The sequence below is a fragment of the Typopeltis vanoorti genome, chromosome 17 (assembly GCF_054136105.1).
Source record: "Typopeltis vanoorti isolate ZY-2024b chromosome 17, IOZ_Tvanoo_1.0, whole genome shotgun sequence".
Taxonomy (NCBI): Eukaryota; Metazoa; Arthropoda; class Arachnida; order Uropygi; family Thelyphonidae; genus Typopeltis; species Typopeltis vanoorti.
Genome location: NC_143565.1, coordinates 3,518,220 through 3,538,613, shown reverse-complemented (window position 1 = coordinate 3,538,613; position 20,394 = coordinate 3,518,220). Strand labels below are relative to the sequence as shown.

At 35.7% G+C, this 20,394-nt stretch overlaps 2 protein-coding genes across 3 annotated transcripts in view; one reads left to right on the top strand and one right to left on the bottom strand.

Annotated features, from left to right (window-relative positions):
* The window catches only part of LOC150097102 (large ribosomal subunit protein uL16-like), a 64,144-nt gene extending 59,235 nt beyond the window's left edge, over window positions 1–4,909 (top strand). The window contains exon 5 of the mRNA XM_090407231.1: window positions 4,686–4,909. Within this exon, the coding sequence (XP_090263357.1) occupies window positions 4,686–4,853 (168 nt within the window). The 3' untranslated portion in view covers window positions 4,854–4,909. The remainder of the gene's footprint in view (window positions 1–4,685) is intronic.
* A 556-nt stretch (window positions 4,910–5,465) lies between these two features.
* Window positions 5,466–20,394, bottom strand: part of LOC150097101 (calcium-binding protein E63-1-like) — a 38,888-nt gene continuing 23,959 nt past the window's right edge. For both annotated transcript variants that reach the window (XM_090407232.1, XM_090407233.1), the window contains exons 4-7: window positions 17,272–17,415; window positions 17,041–17,177; window positions 9,484–9,595; window positions 5,466–5,779 (exon numbers count right to left, since the gene is read on the bottom strand). In XM_090407232.1, coding sequence (XP_090263358.1) covers window positions 5,757–5,779; window positions 9,484–9,595; window positions 17,041–17,177; window positions 17,272–17,415 — 416 coding nt within the window. In that variant the 3' untranslated portion in view covers window positions 5,466–5,756. The remainder of the gene's footprint in view (window positions 5,780–9,483; window positions 9,596–17,040; window positions 17,178–17,271; window positions 17,416–20,394) is intronic.

Sequence of the window (20,394 nt, the reverse complement as noted above, 5' to 3'; positions counted from 1 at the left end):
ACAAAACTCATGGGAAGACTCTTCGGTAAGTATATAGAAGGTAAATATCAGGAAGGTGAGAAAATGTTCTGAAGGTTATTGAAAAAGCTTAGAAGTGGAGGAAAGAGTACTGTAAAAATCAAAGGTGATGTTAACTGAAGATATCTGGAGATAATTACTCTGAAACACTTAAATAAAACAAGCAGTAACAGAACCATTTGTAGAAAATTTTCAAGAGGAATGCAAACAGGAGTACATATCAATACTCGAGATAGAAAAAGCTGCCAAAAACTTGAAATGTGGAAAGGCAGCAGCTGGAATAGACGATGTTCAACCAGAAATACTCAAATATGGAGTCATAAAATTTTGCGGTGGCTACACTGCATAATTCAGGGCCTGGTCAGAAGGTCCAATTCCCAATGATTGGAGTAGAGCTCTCATAGTACCTATCTATAAAAAAAGGGGAATAAAGCTGAATGTGAGAATTACAATGGAATTTCTCTACTAAGTGTTCCAGGTAAGATTTTTGCAAGCATACTTAAAGAGGTTGAGAAAGATTGTTGAAGAGAAACTTGAAGAAGAAAAAGCTGGGTTCGGGCCAAATAGAGGCTGTCAAGATCAGATTTTCACTTTAAGACAAATAGTTGAGAAAACGTGGGAATATGACAAGGATCTGTACTTAAGTTTTGTAGATCTGGAAAAGGCAGACAAGGTGCTCAGAAAAGCTTTTCAAAACACTACAACTAAATTGGATGAATGGAATATTATACATTGCAATACATGGTCTATGTTTAAGTTGTCAATCAGCAGTTAGAATTGAAGGAAATACAAGAAGATGGTTTTTGTAAAATCAGGGATAATACAAAGATGTACATCATCTCCACTCTTCATCATCTACATGATCACATTATGAAAGAAAGTGTTATTAGACCTGATATCATCATCATCAAATTCCTGCCATTTACTCTCAAGGGGTGTACAGGATATGATAGTACTACATGCAAAAATAATATCATTACTAACTTCCTATCCACAATTTTCCTCCAAATCAGTCTGTTACTTGTCAAGACTCCAACATTATCAGATCTTATATTTCTATCGTCTAAGGCACTTTGTACCATATCAATCCACCTATATCTTGGTCTTCCTCTGGGTCGTTTTCCTGCCAACCTGGCAGAGAACACTTGTTTTGCTAATCTTTCCTCACCCATTCTGTTTAAGTGACCATACCACCTGAGATTAGCTCTGCTAACGCATTCCTGGATGCTGACAATGACAAGTTCCTTCCTAATATCCTCATTTTTAATGATATTGACATTGATGCCACCTGTTCAGGCCTATAATCTTTCTCATGACGCATATTAGATCAGAAGTAAAACACTTTGGTCAAGTGTTTTACTTCTGACCCAGCTCTCAGATCCATAAGTTAAAACTGGTTTGAACAGTCTTGTATACAGCTAATTTAGTGTTCCGACTGATTTCTCTCTTATTCCATATGAATTTATTCAATTGACTTCCCACCATACCAGCTTTGCTGATTCTGTTTATTTCTATATTTAATTTACCATCTTCACTAAAAATCGTGCCTGAGGAGCTGAAAGGTTTTACTTGTTCCACAGGTTCTCCATTCACAACACAGCTGACGTTTTCAACCATTCTACCTATTTTCATTGTCTTTGACTTTTTTAATGCTGCTCCTCATACCATATCTATTACAACAGTCATTCAGTTTAGTCAGGGAACCTTGCAAACTTGTAGCGGATTTATTTAGAAGTATAACATCGTCCGCATAAAGCAAAGAGCTGACATTAACATCTCCAATTCTGATAACATGTTTAATACTACTTTCCTTCATGTGATCCATATAAATAATGAATAACAGAGGGGTTAATGTACATCCTTGTCTTACACTAGATTTAACATTAAACCATCTTCCTGTACTTCCTTCAATTCTAACTGCTGACTTGCAACTCAAATAAAGACTAAGTATTGCTTGATATAATGCCCCATTGACACCATATAACTGTAGCGTATTGAATAATTTCTCTCTTGGCACCTTGTCATATGCCTTTTCCAGATCAACAAAACTTAAATACAGATCTTTGTTATATTCCCATGCTTTCTCAACTATTTGTCGTAAAGTGAAGATTGATCCTGACAGCCTCTATTTGGCCTGAATCCAGCTTGTTCTTCACCAAGCTTCTCTTCCACAATTCTTCTCAAACGTTTCTCAAGTATACTTGCATAGAACTTGCCAGGAACACTCAGTAGGGAAATACCTCTGTAATTCTCACATTCAGTTTTATTTCCATTTTTATATATGGGTACTATGAGAGCTCTACTCCAATCATCAGGAATTTGTCCCTCTGTCCAGGCTTTCTGAACTATGCAGTGCAGCCACCGTAAGACTTTTCTACCACCATACTTCAGCATTTCTGGTCGAATATCATTCTATGCCTGCTGCCTTTCCATATTTCGAGCTTTTGATGGCTTTTTCTACTTCAAGTATTCCTGACTGTATGCCTGTTGAATGTTTTTTTACCACTGTGCTATCACTGCTTGTTTCATTTAGCAATTTTAATTAATCCATACTTCAAGGACATCTTTTTCTCCCATTTCATGTCACCTTTATCACCTCTAACTCCTTTTACAACGCTCTTTCCTTCCATTTCTAAGCTTCTTCAACAATCTCCAAAATATTTTGCCACCTTCTTGATATTTATTTTCTATATTCTTGCCAAAGTCCTCCCATGACTTTTGTTTAGCTAGTTTTACACAGTATTTAGCATTCTTACATTTGTCTCTGTATTCTCTAAGAGCACAAAGCTGACTTATTTGCTAGTAACTTTTGATAGGCTTTCTTCTTTTCCTTCACTGCCTCTTTAACTTCCTGTGTCCACCAGGGAGTTCTGATTTTTTTATTCTTGCAGACAACCTCACCACATGCCTCTCTGGCAGAATCAATGTTTTCTTCAGAGTTTTGCCACTGAATCTCCAAGGTTTGATTCCTGTTTTCAAAATAAAAAATGATAGACCTGATATTAGAATTGGAAAATGTCAGACTTAGCTCTTCGCTTTATACAAATGATATTGTACTCCTAAACATATCCAGTTCAAGTCTCCAGGATTCTCTAACTAAATTGAATAAATAGCTGTAACAAATTTGGGCATGAAAATTAGCAATAAAAATACCAAAACTATAAAAAATAGGCAGGAGCACAGAAAACTTCAGCTGCATTTGAATGGAGATCCTATAGACAAGTAAGATATTTTAGCTATTTATGCACAGTTTTTAGCAAAGATGGCAGGTTGAAAATTGACAACAGAATAAGCAACATTGATATTGTGCATAACCAGCTGAATAAATTTATAGGGAAGAAGAAGGAAATAAGCGAATACGCTAAATTAGGAGTATACAAGACAGTTTTCAAACCAGTTTTAAGTTATGGATCTGAGAGTTGGGTAAGAAATAAAGCACTTGATCAAAGACTTGACCACAGGTATGAGGTTTCTCAAAAAAATTAGTAGAGTGAACCGATGGCATAATCAGATTAAAAATGAAGATATTAGAAATGAATTTGACATTATTAGTATTCAAGAATGTGTCAGCAGAGCTAAGGTGTTTGATGCCAAGATGGCAGGAAAGTGACCACGGTCTAGGTGGAATGATTTTTATGAGTGCCTTAGAAGAACAAAATGTTAGATACAATATTGGAGTGCTAACAATAGACTAATTTGAAGGAAAATTATTGATAGTACATTAATCATAATGTAAACTTAATCATGTAGTGCTGTCATACTAGCCTGAACATCCTTTGAGTGTACATATCAGGAAATTTTTGATCAATAACAGCTGTTATGAATTTCGAATTTTACCTCATACATTTCTAATGGCTGACTTGCTTAAATATACTGTGTCCATTTACCCCATATAATTGTTGCATTTAGAAGATCTTCTCTTGGTAACGCTTGTCAAGACTTTTTTTCAGATATACAAAATTTAAATACTTAAATACTTATCCTTTCCCAAATTATGCAGTTTTTCTTAGCCTTTTTCTGAAGCATGCTCGTAAAACTTACCTGGAACACTCAGTAACAAAATTCCTCTGATCATCTTGACTTTAAATTATGTAGCAGCATGGTCACCATGGACTTTTTTTGGGCATGTTGAATATCATCTACTCTATCTGCCTTTTCATGTTTGATCCCCCATCCGCTGTTCTTTCACTGCTTATTTATTGGGGGAGTACTATAGATTTCACGGCAAAAAACTTTTTTTATATACTTGGTTTCAAATAAAACAAATAATGAAATCCTTGTATATCATAATGTTATATATTTCTCTTTTATATATATATATATATATATATATATTATATATATATATATATATATATATTCTTATATACTGTATCCATTAAAAGTTAATTCCAAGTAAAAACTTTATGTAGATTTTAAAGAAGTATTTTGCTTTTGAGTACTTCCTTATATAATGCTGATTTCTTGACCTGTTAATATCATCTTTGATTTGCTTGCATAGGACAGCTGAAAGTGCCTTTGAACTCCATTTGGGATTAACATCAGATTTTAAAGTAAAGGTGTATTAGTTTTAATTAAAACTAGTAATGTTTTAATTTAATTTAATAATTGTAATATAATTAGATACTTATGGCTTTTTATTTTATTTTTATTTCTTACCTAAATAGATTGCGGTATCAAAGAAATTTGGATTTACAAAGTGGGATTTACCACTGTATGAAAAGATGAGAAGTGATGGTCGTCTCAAACCTGATGGTGCCTATTGTCATTATAGAAACAATCATGGTCCTTTCAGTAACTGGGAAAAGATGCAAAGAGAACTGCAGCAGGCTTAACGCTAATTGACTTATAAGCTTTATAGCAAATAATGGGAAATAAATTGTGAAACTTCTTTTCTGTGTAATTTTCTTTTAAATTCATTTAGCCCTAATGAGAAGGATAAGTTCAAAATCACATTTCATAGATCATGCAAGTGAATTTAAATTTTTTTTTTTCTTTCATGAAATGTAGAAAACATTTGGAACAATTTCAAAGTGTACTGAATTTTTACATTTTAACCCTCATGCATAAGGACCTGATGAGGACCTGTATACGTTAAAAATGATGTCCTCAGATGATGAGGACATCATTTTTAACGTATACAGGGCACAAATTTAGCAAAATTAATGAATTCATGATAATACTGTAAGATTAAATGGTACTGTATCATATTTTTTTAATTAATGTAAAAAATTCATGCATGAGAGGGTTAAGTTTATCATAGTTCGATTTCCTAAGGATCTATTAACATGTAATTACCAAGAAAATACAAGTACTCGTCATTCCTTACTTTTCTTCCTATCAATATTGATTACTATAGATGCTATATTAAATGTAAACATTTTTAAGTATCAAACTCCAGGACATTGGTTATATTTACATGTTAGTTTTAAAATGAAAAGGCATACTTGTTTATCATTGTATTGGCATATTCTTGCATCTGTTTATTTTACATTCACAAATTATTTCATTTGTTAAAAAATGAGATCACAGGAAGACTTCATTATCATATGCCATCTTAAAATATGGGCAAATAGAAAGCTTGCATTTAAAATAGAAAGTAATTGATATATTTAATCAGAACCAAGGCAGGAATTTTGGTGTGTAAAGCACCCTCTCACTTATACAATAACAGAATGGCTCTGCAGATCCCTGTTTAAAATGGTTGCCAGCAGTATTCAACTTGTTTATAATTTGTTCTATAACAGGATGCGGACAAATTCTAAAGGAAATAAAAAAAAAAAAAATCATTTAATTTTATACAAACTGGTTAAATGCATGAACATACATATGTGTAATTTAAATATGAATTTAAAAGAGTACATTTCTGTGCTTTGAAGTAATGATTAAATTGACAAAAAAAAAACTATTCACATGTGATGGGAGAAGAAAACTGTTTGACTCGCTCATGTTAATACTGGAATAACTGGTTGGGATTATACTTTTTTAACACTAGAATATTAATATGTATGTTGAACACCATTAAGAGATGCATCAAAATTATTTTTGAAAAGTTATTTAAAATACAACCCCCCCCCCCCCCCCCACACTTCATATTTTTGTTGTATATTTGGAATGCTCTTGATGCAGCATGTGGTTATGTCTCCTTTGTAAAGGACATGAAATATTTTTGCATTTAGAAGGAGGTGTCAACTTTGTCATCTGAATACCCAGTAGTTGTTTTTTTTCTTGGAGTTTCAAGTTCTCCCTATATATGCCCTGGATATACCAATATGTCCCCCAGAAAATTTTCATTCATGAAATTCTCTATACTTTAAAATAATATTTTCAGTTAGAAGAAAAATACTGAGAAAGCAGCTGCCATCAGAATGCACATATCCAAAAATATTGAATTACTAGCAAATCTTGACACATCACTAGTATGAATTTTGGGCTAAAAGCATCCTATGGCAGAAAGTTTATCAGTGAATTTCCTTTCCAGTAGCGCTGATACTGTAGAACTTAGTCATAGTCTGATTAGTTTATTGTATTGAACTATTTGCAGTAGTAGAGTGGTAATTATTGTATGCGAACCTCTTGGCATCTCCTGACAGCAGATCCATATCACTCACACATTCGCTGACAAAGCACTATAGTAACTTAATGTTTTTATCATATCTGCTTTTTTGCCTATTAACTAACCTCTGCAACATACAAACCTTCAATCTGTTATACGAGGCATTCCACAGATCACTCACCTGTGGATGATCTGCTGAATAGTATTCTTCAATAACTAAATAATTTGAGTTGCCTTAGCTTTTTTGTAATATGCTTGCAATCTTTTCATTGCAAAATTCCTAAGTTATACTTTTCTGCATTGAATAGATAGCATCCATTATCTTACCCATACTGTCAGTCTATTTATATTATCCTGTGGGCTCTACATTGCCTTAACTATTACACTACCTAATTTTTCAGCATCAGCAAACAACTGAATCCCTTCACATCATTTATGTACAACGTTAACAGTAATTTGAGCCCAGAACTATGTAGTACATTGCCAGTCACCTGCTGCCTTCTAGATTCTTCTCCATGTATGTATTATGTGGTAGCTGTCCATCAGCCATCTTGTATCCATATCACCAGCTGAATGCCAAGTGATGATGCCTGAATCACTAGTAACTATTTCAAATATTTACAGTGGAAATTGTAACAGGAAAAAAGATACTGCTTGTTTAAAAAGAATGGAGTTTTAATTGTTTAATAAGAAAACAATAACTAGCTTCATCACAAGAGATGTGTGCATCAGGTTATATTGATAAGAGAAATAAGAATTGTAAAATAAAAAAACAAACATTAATCCCCAACCAGCCATGAAATCCAGCTAAATCTGGATGTGATTCTTTAACAGTCATTGGAAAACATAGATAAGAAGTGCAGTTTGGTCTCACTATTTCATCTACCTTGCTGGTTGGGAGGTCAAGGGTATTAGAATAGGTTTAAAAGGCCCATCTGTTATGAGTTTTTAAGGAGTTTCGTATTTCTTTGTTTGACCAATTAAGAAATAATGATTATTTCTTTTAATAATCATTAATGGTCATAATGTTTACTTTATGAACATCTTGGGAGAAGCTCATGAATTAATAATTGCAAACAGATCATCTTTTGTGTGTGGTTGTGCCAGATACTGTTAAAACAGTTTATAAATTGAATATGATTTGTGGCACTAAAATCAAGAGCAATAAACAAAGTTGAATTTGAAAATGAATGCAAAATTTTAATGCAGGTAAGAGCAAGGAAATTGAAAAAAAAAAAAAAAAAATTGGATTTCAAGTTATGCTCGTGTTTTGCATATATCCCAGTCAGATAAGCAACTTGAAACTGCAATACTGTTTGGTGTTCTGGATTGTCTACAAGATCAGAGACAGCAAACAGTAAAAACTGATCTGTTATTAAAGGAAGACTTATTTTTTACAGGAATTCTTAGTTTAAATGTATCATTTTAGAGGTTGATTATTCATACTAAACAGTGTTGACAAAATACTGGAGGCTGCAAGTGAGCAGGATGTCCAAGAATGGTCAACTACTAACATTCATGGTGAATATGCTTTTCATTACTGTTGTTATCGCATTATTTTCATTGATCATATGCCACAGGTATGTTGCTGTGAAGGATAATGAGTAATATAAAATTTTCTTGCCATGTCCTACGTCAACATAGCAGTTGCCGTGCAAGCCAGTACCTTCCAAGGCATTGAGGAAGCCAAAATCTGAGCTTGCTGCACAACTACATACTTTGAAACCGCGGAACTATCCTCTAATCCCAGCAAAATTTGTTTCAGATTTCTAGATAAGTGACAGAAGGCTAATAGAAAACTAGAAATAAACTTCAGCAATAGGACTAATTCATGAAAGCAACCCTTGTTGTTACCTTGGTGACACATACTTGATAGCCCCACATACCGGCAACTTTTTTTTTTGGGGGGGGGGGATTGCCTGGAACAACATATACAAGTTCAGGGACAATTGGGAGTTCCAATGCTTTGACTCTTAGAAGAGAAATCCCGTGTCCATCTTTCTAAACCCTTGCAACTTTTTTTAAACCAGGTACCTCTGAGCTGCATGATATGCACAACCACAGTAAAGTTCCTGCAGTATTTGTATCACTGGTTGGTGCTCCACAAGGCCTTAAAAAGGGATGCAGTACTTTAATTTTGATCACCCTATATATACATATATATCCACTCTCTATATAAAAAGATAAGCCGAAATTTGAAACGTTTCACGTCCAACAATGTTTCCCTTCATGAGACAACAACTTGTTGGACGTTTCAAAACAATGGAGAACCGGCGCTTACCAGCCCGGAACTCTGGGGGGGGGGGGCGTCAGAGCTCACCCCTTGTGTGTGTGTATATATATATATATATATATATATAATGAGAGTGAGACAGTCAGGCCAAAGACTGCCATCGTGGAGTCAAAGAAATGACCATTCCGAAGTTTATGCTAAGGAAGAAATGTGAGGACCAAAACAAAATTCTCTTGACATTAAAATTGGTTTAATGTGAATAATAAGAGTCATGAAGAGTTGGAAAAGGGTTTTGCCTCCTAGAAACGAGTTTTTTTATTCCCCCCCCCCCCCCACCCAAACAGGCCAGAACCACATGCTACGTGCTATTAACAGACTGATAACTAAGGCCTCATCGCCTTAGTTTTGTTGACCATAATTCAAAACGATTCTAACCCGACTCAGATCCTCGTGTGGTCACATCTGGATTTCTTCGCCAAACGTGGGTGCTCTCAATTGCCGACAGTGTCGAAGAAATCCAGATGTGACCACACGAGGAATCCATTCCTGTATGGAATGGACTCGCACGCAACTTCGATATCACTCGGATTCATTTACTCTCACTTCAAGGCAAAACAACGAAAACGTTTCTATTTGTTAAAAGTTACTAAACTTTAGTATTTCATAAGTTTGATACCTTCGTAATTTATCCTGCCGTCTTTGTCTATGTCTGTAGCTGATAACAGGTCATCTAATTGAGCATCTGTTAGAGGTTCTCCTATGAGTTCCATTGCCGTCCTTAGCTCATCCTGTGAAAAGAAAAAAATGTTTTTTTTTCCCTTTGAAAAGTTTAATTGATATGCAGTAAATGATGAAAATAACGCCATCTTTTGCTCGGTAAAAGAAAGGATTTTCAAGGGAAATTCCATAAGCAATTAGACGTTTTTCATTCTGCTCTGATTTTTGAGATTTTAATTTCAGTAATTTTTGTACGTTAGTCAAGCTTTCGCTTTATGTGCAATAGCCTAAGTTTTTTTTTAATTTTTCCGTTATTTTAAACGAAAAAAAAGTAGTGATTATAGATTTATTTTTAATAAGTTATGCGAGAAAGATTTTCCAGTTTTTTTTTTTTCTACTCGACCGACATTACTTAATGAAGAAAATGTCTAATTTTATTACACGTAAACGTTTTTTACCGCCTGAAGAAGGTGGTATTTTTACGATCAGGATCGCCTTCCTTACGATACGTTGCAGAAACACGGCTCGAGGCACTTGAAAGAAAGGGTTCTGTGCACGTCTGATTTCCAAAAGGTTAGAAGAGTGCCACCTACTCTTTTTAAAGAATGAAAATGCTTTGCAGGAATTATATTTTAATAATATATTTAATTTATAATAAATCCACAAAAAAAAGTTACCTTCATAAAATAGTTTTGAATGCAATCGAGATCTTACGAAATTACGAACCGACTTGCGAGTTGCCTTGGTATTATATTAAGACATTCAAGTGAACTTGCCTATTCGCTTTTTAGTTTTAGTTGCCCTTGTTATTACGGAGTTGGTAAACCCGAGACAAACAGAAAATTAGAATACTGCGGTAGCTTACAGTTGAAATTTAAGTACTTTTTGCAAGCGAACTTTTCGATCAGCGTATAAATATCAATGTAATGAAGAAAAATGCCATAAAGACCACCCCTCCATTTCAATTGGTAACGAAACAGTTTATTTCATTATAACAATGGGGGGAGCTGAATGAGAATGGAAAGCCTCGTTACATTACGATGGCAACATTTAAGGCTCTTTTGGCGCAAGGAGTGCACTATCCTCAGAGGGAAGGCTATGCTTCTGTGGTAAGAAGGTTCACTGCCCGGTAAGGTGTATCGCCACTTTGCTTGTTGGAGTGGAGGGCTTGAAGTGAAGGGAAAGGAATCGAACTCGGGCAAAACCTTTATTAACCATCTGTGGTTTCTTTCAGCTGTTGTTTTCCAAGTTATGACCCAATGGAGAAAGACGTTGCATTGGGTCCTTCCGAATGTTACGAAATTGTTCCGGCTTAGCAAAGAGAAAAGTACAAAGTACCGTTCAAAAATACACTTGAAACAATTCTTACAGGCAATGAAACATTTTTCTCCATGTTACTTTAAATTGTACCAGTTACGCGACCGTTTTTCGAAATGCGCGCCAAGTGCTGTTCAATAGAAGAATAAAGCATGTCCACACTGGATTTCATCGAAATTATTATCTTGTTCTGTGCAAAGTTCGAAATAATTAAAGCAAATTATCAACACATCCATAAATCATGAAAGAAATAAGAAATTGCTCATATTTCCTGGTGCCTTGTCAGAGCTATTGGTAATAATTTATCCAAACATGCTTCCACTTCTTTTGCATCGGTGCAAAGTAAAATCTAATCTTTCTTTTATGCTAGTCCTCAAATTTTTGCATTCGTGACTAGTAAATATCTCGTTTGTCAGAAAGATGAGAAGAATCTTTACCGATCTACACACCAAACACGTTTTGCTATTTTTTTCACTATCTCCTGTTTTCTTGATATCACCTTTTCATTTTTCTTTCCTGTTTATTGCTGCAGCATGGAAATTAATCCTTTAAGAGCTTCTTAACAGCAGATAAAGAACTGTTTTCCTCCTAGTAGATAAATTCACACGCTCATGGTGCGCACAAATTATTTGGTACTCTCCCATGAGACAAGATGCAACAAATAGTCTCGTACCTCCAGTTTTTGTCATCTGTTGGGCAAGCACGAATCGCGTGCTTTAGAAACCAAAGTTACGTTAGAAAGGAAAAGCATTTTTGCTTTTCGGTTATCGGTTATGATTCACCGATGATTAAGAGAAATTCTATAACCTGTTTGTGAAACAAACAGAGAATTTCTCAATTCACAGTTATCAGTTTTTACCCAAACTCTACCGAAAAAAACTCGAATGTCGCTTGCATCAACAGCAGAAAATCCTGGCCATCACGGAGTGAACGGTCACCCAATACCCTTTGGTCCAATACTAGCATGTTACATCGGTGCAGGTTTGTTTGGACGGTTATTTAAAAAGAGTGCTGACTTCTACATTGTCCAAACTTAAAATCGGAATGACTGCCTATCCATTGCCAAGATTTCGAAGAGAACCTCGTAATTGACAAGCAATAGCATGCTCACCCCCCCTTTAAAAAAAAAAAAATATATATATATATATATATGTAATGCTATGTCATTCACCGTAATATATGAAGAAAAAAAAAATCTAATATCCCGAACGGAAGAGATATGCCCCGATGTTTTAAAAGAAGTTCGGTATGCAATGGTAGCAGGAGTGATGGAAAGGTGCCAGATGAAAATGAGTTACCAACAGAAGTTCTGAAAACAGGAGGTTAACCAGCTATGATTGGGCTAAGTAAAATTGTTATGCCCTGTCAAGACAAAAGAGACTAACAAAGATTTAGAATAACTTATATAAACGTATTATAGTTTTAAATAAAGGAGAAAGAGAATATATTAAAAATTACCACGCTCTCAGTCTCCTTTCTACAATATGCAAAATTTTTACAAAAAGCATTAGCAACAGAATACAAAATAAATTTTTGCCAACCTCCAGAACAAGATTCAGAAAAATTACCGCACCGTTGCTCACATAGATCACATATTTGTAATACGACAAATGAACACCAAAAACCCTCAAGTCTGGCATTTATTGAGTTTAAAAGGCATTTGATTCAATCACAAAGTTAGCTATTTTAGTAGCACTAAAGAAATCATGGAATTAAAAACCTTACATTGATAAACTTATAATTCAACTGCGTCTATCTATAAAATTAATCAAAAAAAAAAAATCAGCTAACGCCTTTTTATTCCCAATTTACGGGACGAAAAACCCGAGTTTCCGGAAGGAAAAACCCGCTTGCCGTGCCAGAGATCGGCTAACTCGGGAACCAATCGAAAAAAGGCTTAGAAAAATTTCCTCTAGTCGCCGACTAGACTCGGAACCAAGGCTTCCTTCGTGCGGCCAAGCGCCGTGGTGGGCAAACGCCACATCCACTGAGCTACACAGGCTCTCCCTAAAATTAAGAATATGAAATTTCCTATAAAAAGGGAGTAAGGCAGGAAGATGCCATTTCACCAAAATTATTAACAGCAGCCACAAGGAATTTTAATAAATTTGAATTGGAAAAATAAAGGAATTATGGGAAAGAACTAAATCACCTAGGATTTGCTGATGAGATTGTTCTTTTAGAGAACTTTGCAGAAAACTTCAACAAATAAATAAAGACGAAAAATAAATACATCACCAAAATGCAAATACAAATCGAACACCAGGAAATTGATACAGTGACCTCCGTTGTTTACCTAGGACAAAAAATCACAGTAGAGGGAGACTGTTAAGAAGAAATTAGACGTAGAATTCAGCTTGGCTGTAAACATCTCAATCTGCCTTAAAAGAAAAAGATTCGAACAGTTGTATACTTCCGATGATGACATATGGAAGCGAAACACAGGGTTGAGTCCTAATGCGGGTTAAGTGTATCTATTTTTATGACTAAATCCGTGTGTCCAAGGGGCAGGGCTTGCCTGTTCTGAGGGACGAAAACCCTCTACCTCATTTTTAGTCAAAAGAAACCAGATAAAGATTCTGCACCATAGACAGGAATAGAACCCAGGTCTTTCCGACCAGAGGGCTTCGTCTATACTGACTGAGCAATGGAGGCTCTAAAACAATTAGTAACAAATAAGTAGTGATGTAAATAAAAGGCCACACAAAGCAAGCTGTTTTGAAATTCCGAAATTCGCCAACTTTGTTTCTATGCGACGGAAAACACAAAGTGAGGTGGGGTTAAAAGAAAATATGGCGGCCAAATTTTATTCGAAATATGAGACGAAAAGATATTAAGGATTCGCAGAAACAACATTTGGGGACATAACCTAAAAACTTAATCTAAGAAAGGCAACGTGAAGTTGCGATAGTGTAATGCGATGATACACAGAAAGAAGGTTTCTTAATGAGGCAGTTTTATTTCCAACTTGGTGGTGGGGAAGAGAAAGAGAGATTACAGATGTAGGTTGAATAATTTCCTGAAACAAAGAGGGATGTGACTCAAGAGCCACGAGAATTATTAGGGACGTTATTTCTAAATGCTTTGAGTTGATGTCTGACAAAACTGAGTTTCATCTAGCGCGTAACAACTCATCGTTAGTATTAGGGAAATACTTGTCAATCCTGCAATACATTTCGTTAGCTGATTTTTTTTTTGGTTATTTCATATACTACAGCTTTCTCTGGGTAAGAATGAAAGAGCAGCCTCTCGATGGAGAGCAACCACGAAGCGCTGCTCGAGCACATCGTGTTTCCCAGAAAGAGGAAGGGCGTCAGTGATCCATATGCATGCAAAGACTGTGAACGAGTTGGCCAAGGGAAGCTTAATGAATTCTGGTGTGAGACCACCACCCTTCTTATTTTGAGGCCTGAAGTGGCTTGAAAAATAAATCAATCGATGTGCCAATGGAGCAAAAGTGGGTGCGCGGCAAGAATTGCAGAAAGTATATGTTCGATTTATAAGGCAAATGTCATTAAACTATCCTTATCAAGAAAGATAGTTTCACATAAAATCTAATTTTACTGTTATTCCCAAAAGAGACCGACATGGTAAAAGGGAAAGTTTAATATCCTCAATTGCATATTAAGATGAGAGATTTGTCATTAAGAAGAATAAATCCTCTAAAACATTTTACTCCCCAAAGGAGAAGGGGTGCAGGGTCCTTTTTCCTAATAGTAGCGGTGGAAGTGGCGCTTGCGTCCTCTGCGCTTGGTCGCTCGAAGTCAGACTTAAGTTCAAGTCTAGTCGCCTACGGGAGGAACTTTTCTAAGCCTTTCTTCGACCGATTCCCGAATTAGCCGATCTCTGACACTGAGAAGCGGGTTTTTCCTCCCGGACACTCGGATTTTTTTATCCTGTAAACTCAAGAAAATCGACCGTAGTACCCACATTATTTCAGACAGTAACATATCTTGTTAGGGTTAGGTACCAAGAGATGGCAGCACTTGGCCAGCCTCTTCATCGGTGGCTGCCTATAATTAGTGATAGACATGGGGCAACTATCTCTGATTGGCTACCGTTGGTGATTGAACTGCCCACTCAGTCTGCAAAAGCTAGATAGGGTATAAAGTTCTCGCATACTCGCTATAAGAGATTAAAAGGCATTAGCTGATTTCAACTACTCTGAATCATTTTTATTTATGTACGACACTAACCAACTCACTTGGTGTCCATCTATAAATGATTCAGAAGCAGTTTACACAAACATGCAATGTAACATTAATCTCCTCACCAGATGACTAACTGTAAAAGGCATTTACAGTTATTTACTTTAGGTATTCTGCTTCTATTCATTCTTAGTATGTGTTCTTTCCATTTTTCTCTGTAGCAAATACTGTTTCTTTTAGAGAATTTGCAATTCCGAGTTTATATCTGATTTCGCTGCTTTTCATTTTGTCCATTATTGTGACTCCTTCAGTTCTGCGCAGAAATTTCATTTCGGCTGATTCAATTCTTCTTTCAACTGCTTTTTTTATTGTCCATATCTCACTGTCATAAAGTAAGGTACGTTTAACTACTGTATTGTAGATTTTTATTCGTGTGTGTTTTTGTAGATAATTGGGTTTGAAAAGTTTATTTATAATGCCTGTTATTTTTTAAAAGTTTGATAGTTTCGGTTCTATATATCAGCTTCATTTTCATATGACATTGTGCAACCTAAATATTTGAATGTATTTACTTGCTCTATTATTTTGTTGTTACTATTTTTCTCTACTTTACTAAAGTATACACATAAGCTCTTAAAAACAAAGTTAATATTGAAAAAAGAAGAAAAAACTATAGACCAATATCACAGAAATTAAGTTTCTGTCCGGCATCTAGCTTCCTAATACAAGAGACACCAACGCTATTAAAACGACAATCATCACAGAGGTCAATTCAGCACAGTACATCGGATTTCACTTCGATGTTTATAGAACAGCCGTTTAAACTATCTACACAACAAACTCCAGAAATCAGCAAGCAAAGCGTATGAAATGACAAGCTCCCACATACAAAAGAACACCAATCTTAGGCATTATGATGTGAAAACTTCTTAAGATACACAACAACATATCCGTTCTGCTCATACGAACTAAACAGATGACACTCGCTGTAATGTAAAATGGGATCAACGAAAAGCTGCCACCCGGAATGTTTACATACCCAATACGATCATCAAACTGCAATTCGATAACAGGAACCATGGGACGCATAGAAAGAGTTGAAAACCGCACTGTGAAGATACTAAAACGATACTGAAGATTAAAAGGAAATTACTCCAAAAAGCGTAACGAAATTGCCTCACAAAACAAACATATACACGACCTGCCTTCCCTCTCCTTTGTAACATATACCTTATATAAAGGCGAAAACGTAGGTAAATATGCGCACGTGTTTTGTGTGTGTTTATCCTGAATTAAGCCACGAAACCACCGCTATCGGATAACGGTGGTTCAGTGATGGAGGAACAGCCTGAAGCTCTCCAAATATTTTTCACCACCTCCTCCAAATTCCGGTGCATTTACAGGTGAAAAATTCCACATCTGTAATCCAGATATGGACATAGAGTGGAACCAATATTACCTTTTCTCAGCTAGTTAATATTCTTTTCGGTATTGAAGCAATTCACTGGATTGTCATCTCTGCCTGTGCAATGCTCTTTAAATTTCACATTCCTATTCACCATTCCCCCCCCCCTCCCTCTGTAAGTGATGGTGGACGGGAATCCTTAAGGAAGAGGAAGATTAGCACTCTTATACTTTCTTCTTTGATTTGTTTTTAAGCTTAAAAATTCCTTAAGTTTTTGACCCAGAAAAATTCCTTCACCATCTTTATCCAAAATTCATATTTTGTACTCAAGAATTCCGAATTTATAAAGTTGAATTTCGAATTCAGTTTTCTAAATTCTTGCAGGTGATCGCTGTTCCTGAACGCACAATAAACGAAGCTGTGAATATGTTGTGTGGCATGTAGGGTTTTGTAGTAGACAGATAATTCAAGAGGTCAGTTAATGGAGAAAGTTTCTTGCAACTTCGCATATCAGTCAGGATCAGACATCAACTTCTGTTGTGGGATTTAATTTCTGAGAAGAAATTTCTAAATAATGGAAATATTACACGTCCAAGCGAGAGCACGACTTGTCAAGTGTTGAATGCGTTAAAAAAAAATTGCTTACTCTTGTGATGTAACCATTCCTATCTTTGTCAAACACTCTGAAGGCTGCTAACAAGTCTTCCATGACATCATCCTGGACCGTTGATTGGTATGTGGCCATCCATTCCAGAAATTCCTCTTCGCTGATTAACCCATCGTCTAGAAAAGAGAAGAAATTTCATTTATCGCTTCCTTAATTTCAATCAGGCAGATGAAAAGAAGAACATTAGTGGGAAAAAGAAGTGAAACAAACCTGTCTTACTGGCTTGTTGAATCAAGCTCTGGATCATGATGTCTGACAAGAAGATGCCGAGGTTGTCTAACATGGATTTCATCTCGCTGGCATTGACCCTTCCATCTTGGTTTTTGTCTAACATATGAAACGCGGCTTTCAGTTCTAGTTGATAAAAACAAACGCATTTAGAACATTTGACAATCTTCGCCACAAGAAAATGACAATCTTGTGTTTAAAGCTAAGCAAAAAAAAGGAACGAAAAGTAATTGATTGTTTGCATTCTTTGCGCCATCCAAACAAACGTAAAACAGTGATGAAGTGTCATAGCATAGGAATATTTCAGTGGTGTGTTAGTAACAGAAAGAGAGAGTTGCTGACATTTAAAGAAAACGTTGAATGAAAAAGAATCTAATGAATCAGATGCGCAAAAATTATTGCACGAAGTCCTCTTAAAATCTTCAGACTTTTTTGTTTTGAAGGACGTTTAGTTAATGACCTGATAATTTACTTCCACTTAATTATCCAAAAAAGAACAGAATCGTTGACCTTTTTCTGCATTTATTTCGCCTTTTCTGAATCGACCATCAGAGTTTCGAATATCAGTTCTATAAACGAACTTATGTCATTCTATTTTTGAAGTAAGAAAAAAAAGAAAGGGTTTTTAACTCCAAGAAATTCGGATTTTTGACTCCGCAACTGAAAAATCGACAGACGTCGCCAATGAAACAATCAATAAACACAACGAAAGACTTGCGTAAAAATTTCATTCAAAATGTTAATCTATCATACTGCAGTCGTATTCGGCAGGAAAGGAAGATGAGCAGTCACATATATGAGAAGAATTAATTGTGCAGATTAATTAATGAAGAATTAATCTCGTTCCAGTATAGCATTTCCGGCATCTCACTAAATCTCGTTACAACTTCAGCTATGATCACACGGTGCTGCTGAGGAACTAAAACCGATGTCTTCATTGTTTATCCTGCTGCTGTTTGTGTTCAGTTCCTGTTTTCATAATAAAGATGCTTGGAATGTGCTAGCAAATATTTTATGAATCTTAAGGATACACTAGAGAGATAATCAGTAACGAAAAATCAAGAAGAAATTGCTAATTAGGGAGACAAGTTCTCGGCATTTGTCTACCATAAGTTAAGCTTTAAAACGTGACGAAGGGTGGAAAGAAGCTGCCGTTAATAATGTCCGAAAATTAGGAGTAAAATATTTGTGCTTTGTCTCCTTCGAGTATGAAAAAGCGGAAGACGTTTATCTCTTTTTAGAATATTTATTAGAAAAGTTATATCTTTAAAAATAAAATAAAATAAAACCAAAGACTGGAGATTTTTTTATATTTTTCTTAAAGAATAAATATCCTACTACGAGTTTCAATTGCTAGTGAGTTACTATTGTCCTGAATGCTGTCCAAATGTCACAAGGTCAGTCCAATTAACTTTTATCTGCTGCAAAAACAAACCAAACAAAGGATGTAATGTCCCAATGAAATGTGTTTTTCATTGGGACATGTCGTTCCTCTAATTCATTCCTCTTCCCCGAATTACGGTGATTAAACGTGTTCACGCATTTCTTGAGTTAAAACAGGAGCGTCCCCGATTTGAAAGGTTATTAGGAACCAGCAGCTGAATGGTACGTAACAGTTTTCTTTAGTTTCAAGGAATGCTGCGTTGGTGACCAACATCATCACTCGTACTTGAAACTATATTAAAAAAAAAAGTTTTCAGATCTGAAAGTCCTTCAAACTCGATCTATTTCTGTGTGGAGAGCTCTGCCAAGTGTCTGGGCAATCTCGTTTTGCAAGCAGTTGATCCACGTCTTATTTTTCTTGTGTAAGTAGCAATAATTCAACTGCAGCTATTTCGGCAACGAGAGGGCGATCTAGAATTATAGAGGCAATTATCTACGTTTATGACGTAGAGAAGTTCGGTGGCAATGCAAATTGCCGTTATAGATTTTATTGCAACCATTTAAATGCTCCAAACAGGAAGTGGCACCTATTGACACGAGAATAAAACCGCTTGTGAAAACAAGCACGACTGTTATATAAGGAAATGAACGTAAAGTTGTTCGTTAACAGAAAGAAATACCGAACGAACTCTGCCGATTAAAGAACATTTTCAAAAATTAGAGAGAAGTGAAAATTTTGGAAATTGATTTTACATATCATTGGAACTTGCAGACTGGATTTAAATTAATTAATTAATTATTTTTCTATCTTATTGTTGGGATTTGGTATCCTAAATTTTTCAGATCTGCAGGGTGTCTGTTCCCAAATCTTTCATGATGAAAGTTTTGCAGTATTATTATTATTATTATTTAGAGCAGTGGTTGTTCCGTTCCCGACATCTTTTTCCACTTGTGTACCCCTTTTAAACTCATTTCTATAAATTGTACCCCTTGCTTTTAAAATAGCGGTGATTCAAACTTAACATTTATTGTTCCATAACTAACGTTTTGCATTTTGTTTCAATTCAACAGGAGAATTGTTGAGTGAATTGGTGACTGTGTGATAATTCTGATGACTTCTGAAAATTCTCGTAGACCGAATCTTAAAGGAAGGTATGTCTAACGAAACGGTATTATCCTTTCATTCCCCCCCTCCCCCTTCCATAGGTCGCTCACCTTTCTACACGCTAATTTCTGTATTTTTACATTTCATGTATTGCCTGCCAAGATGCTCTAACAACAGCTCCGGGTTTCTGACCCCCTAAACATTCCCCGCATTACGCTGCCAGACTATAAATACATCCTCTGTTTACGGCCTCTGTTTGTAGCTGAGAAGAGTTTAAAACAGTCTGCTTGTCCGCTGGAGCTAACTTGCATTCTGTTGTTGTCCTTTGAAGCCTCGCTTCGCTTTTTTTCCGGTGGAGATTTTAGCTAATGGTAATACCTGAGGATGGGGGGCGGGATGTGGACTAGATGCTTTCTTTGCGAGCTGAAGAGCCTGCAGAGAAATCATGCTTGTACAGGAACAAAAATTCAAAATTCTATTTGTGAAAAAACTTTTTTTTAAGGGGGGGGGTAATGTTTCATTGTTTTCCATCCTCTCCAGAATTAAAGAAAAGCATGAATCTGTAAAAGATTTAAGTATTTTCGCTCACGAAGAGAAAAAAATTCATTTGTGCCATT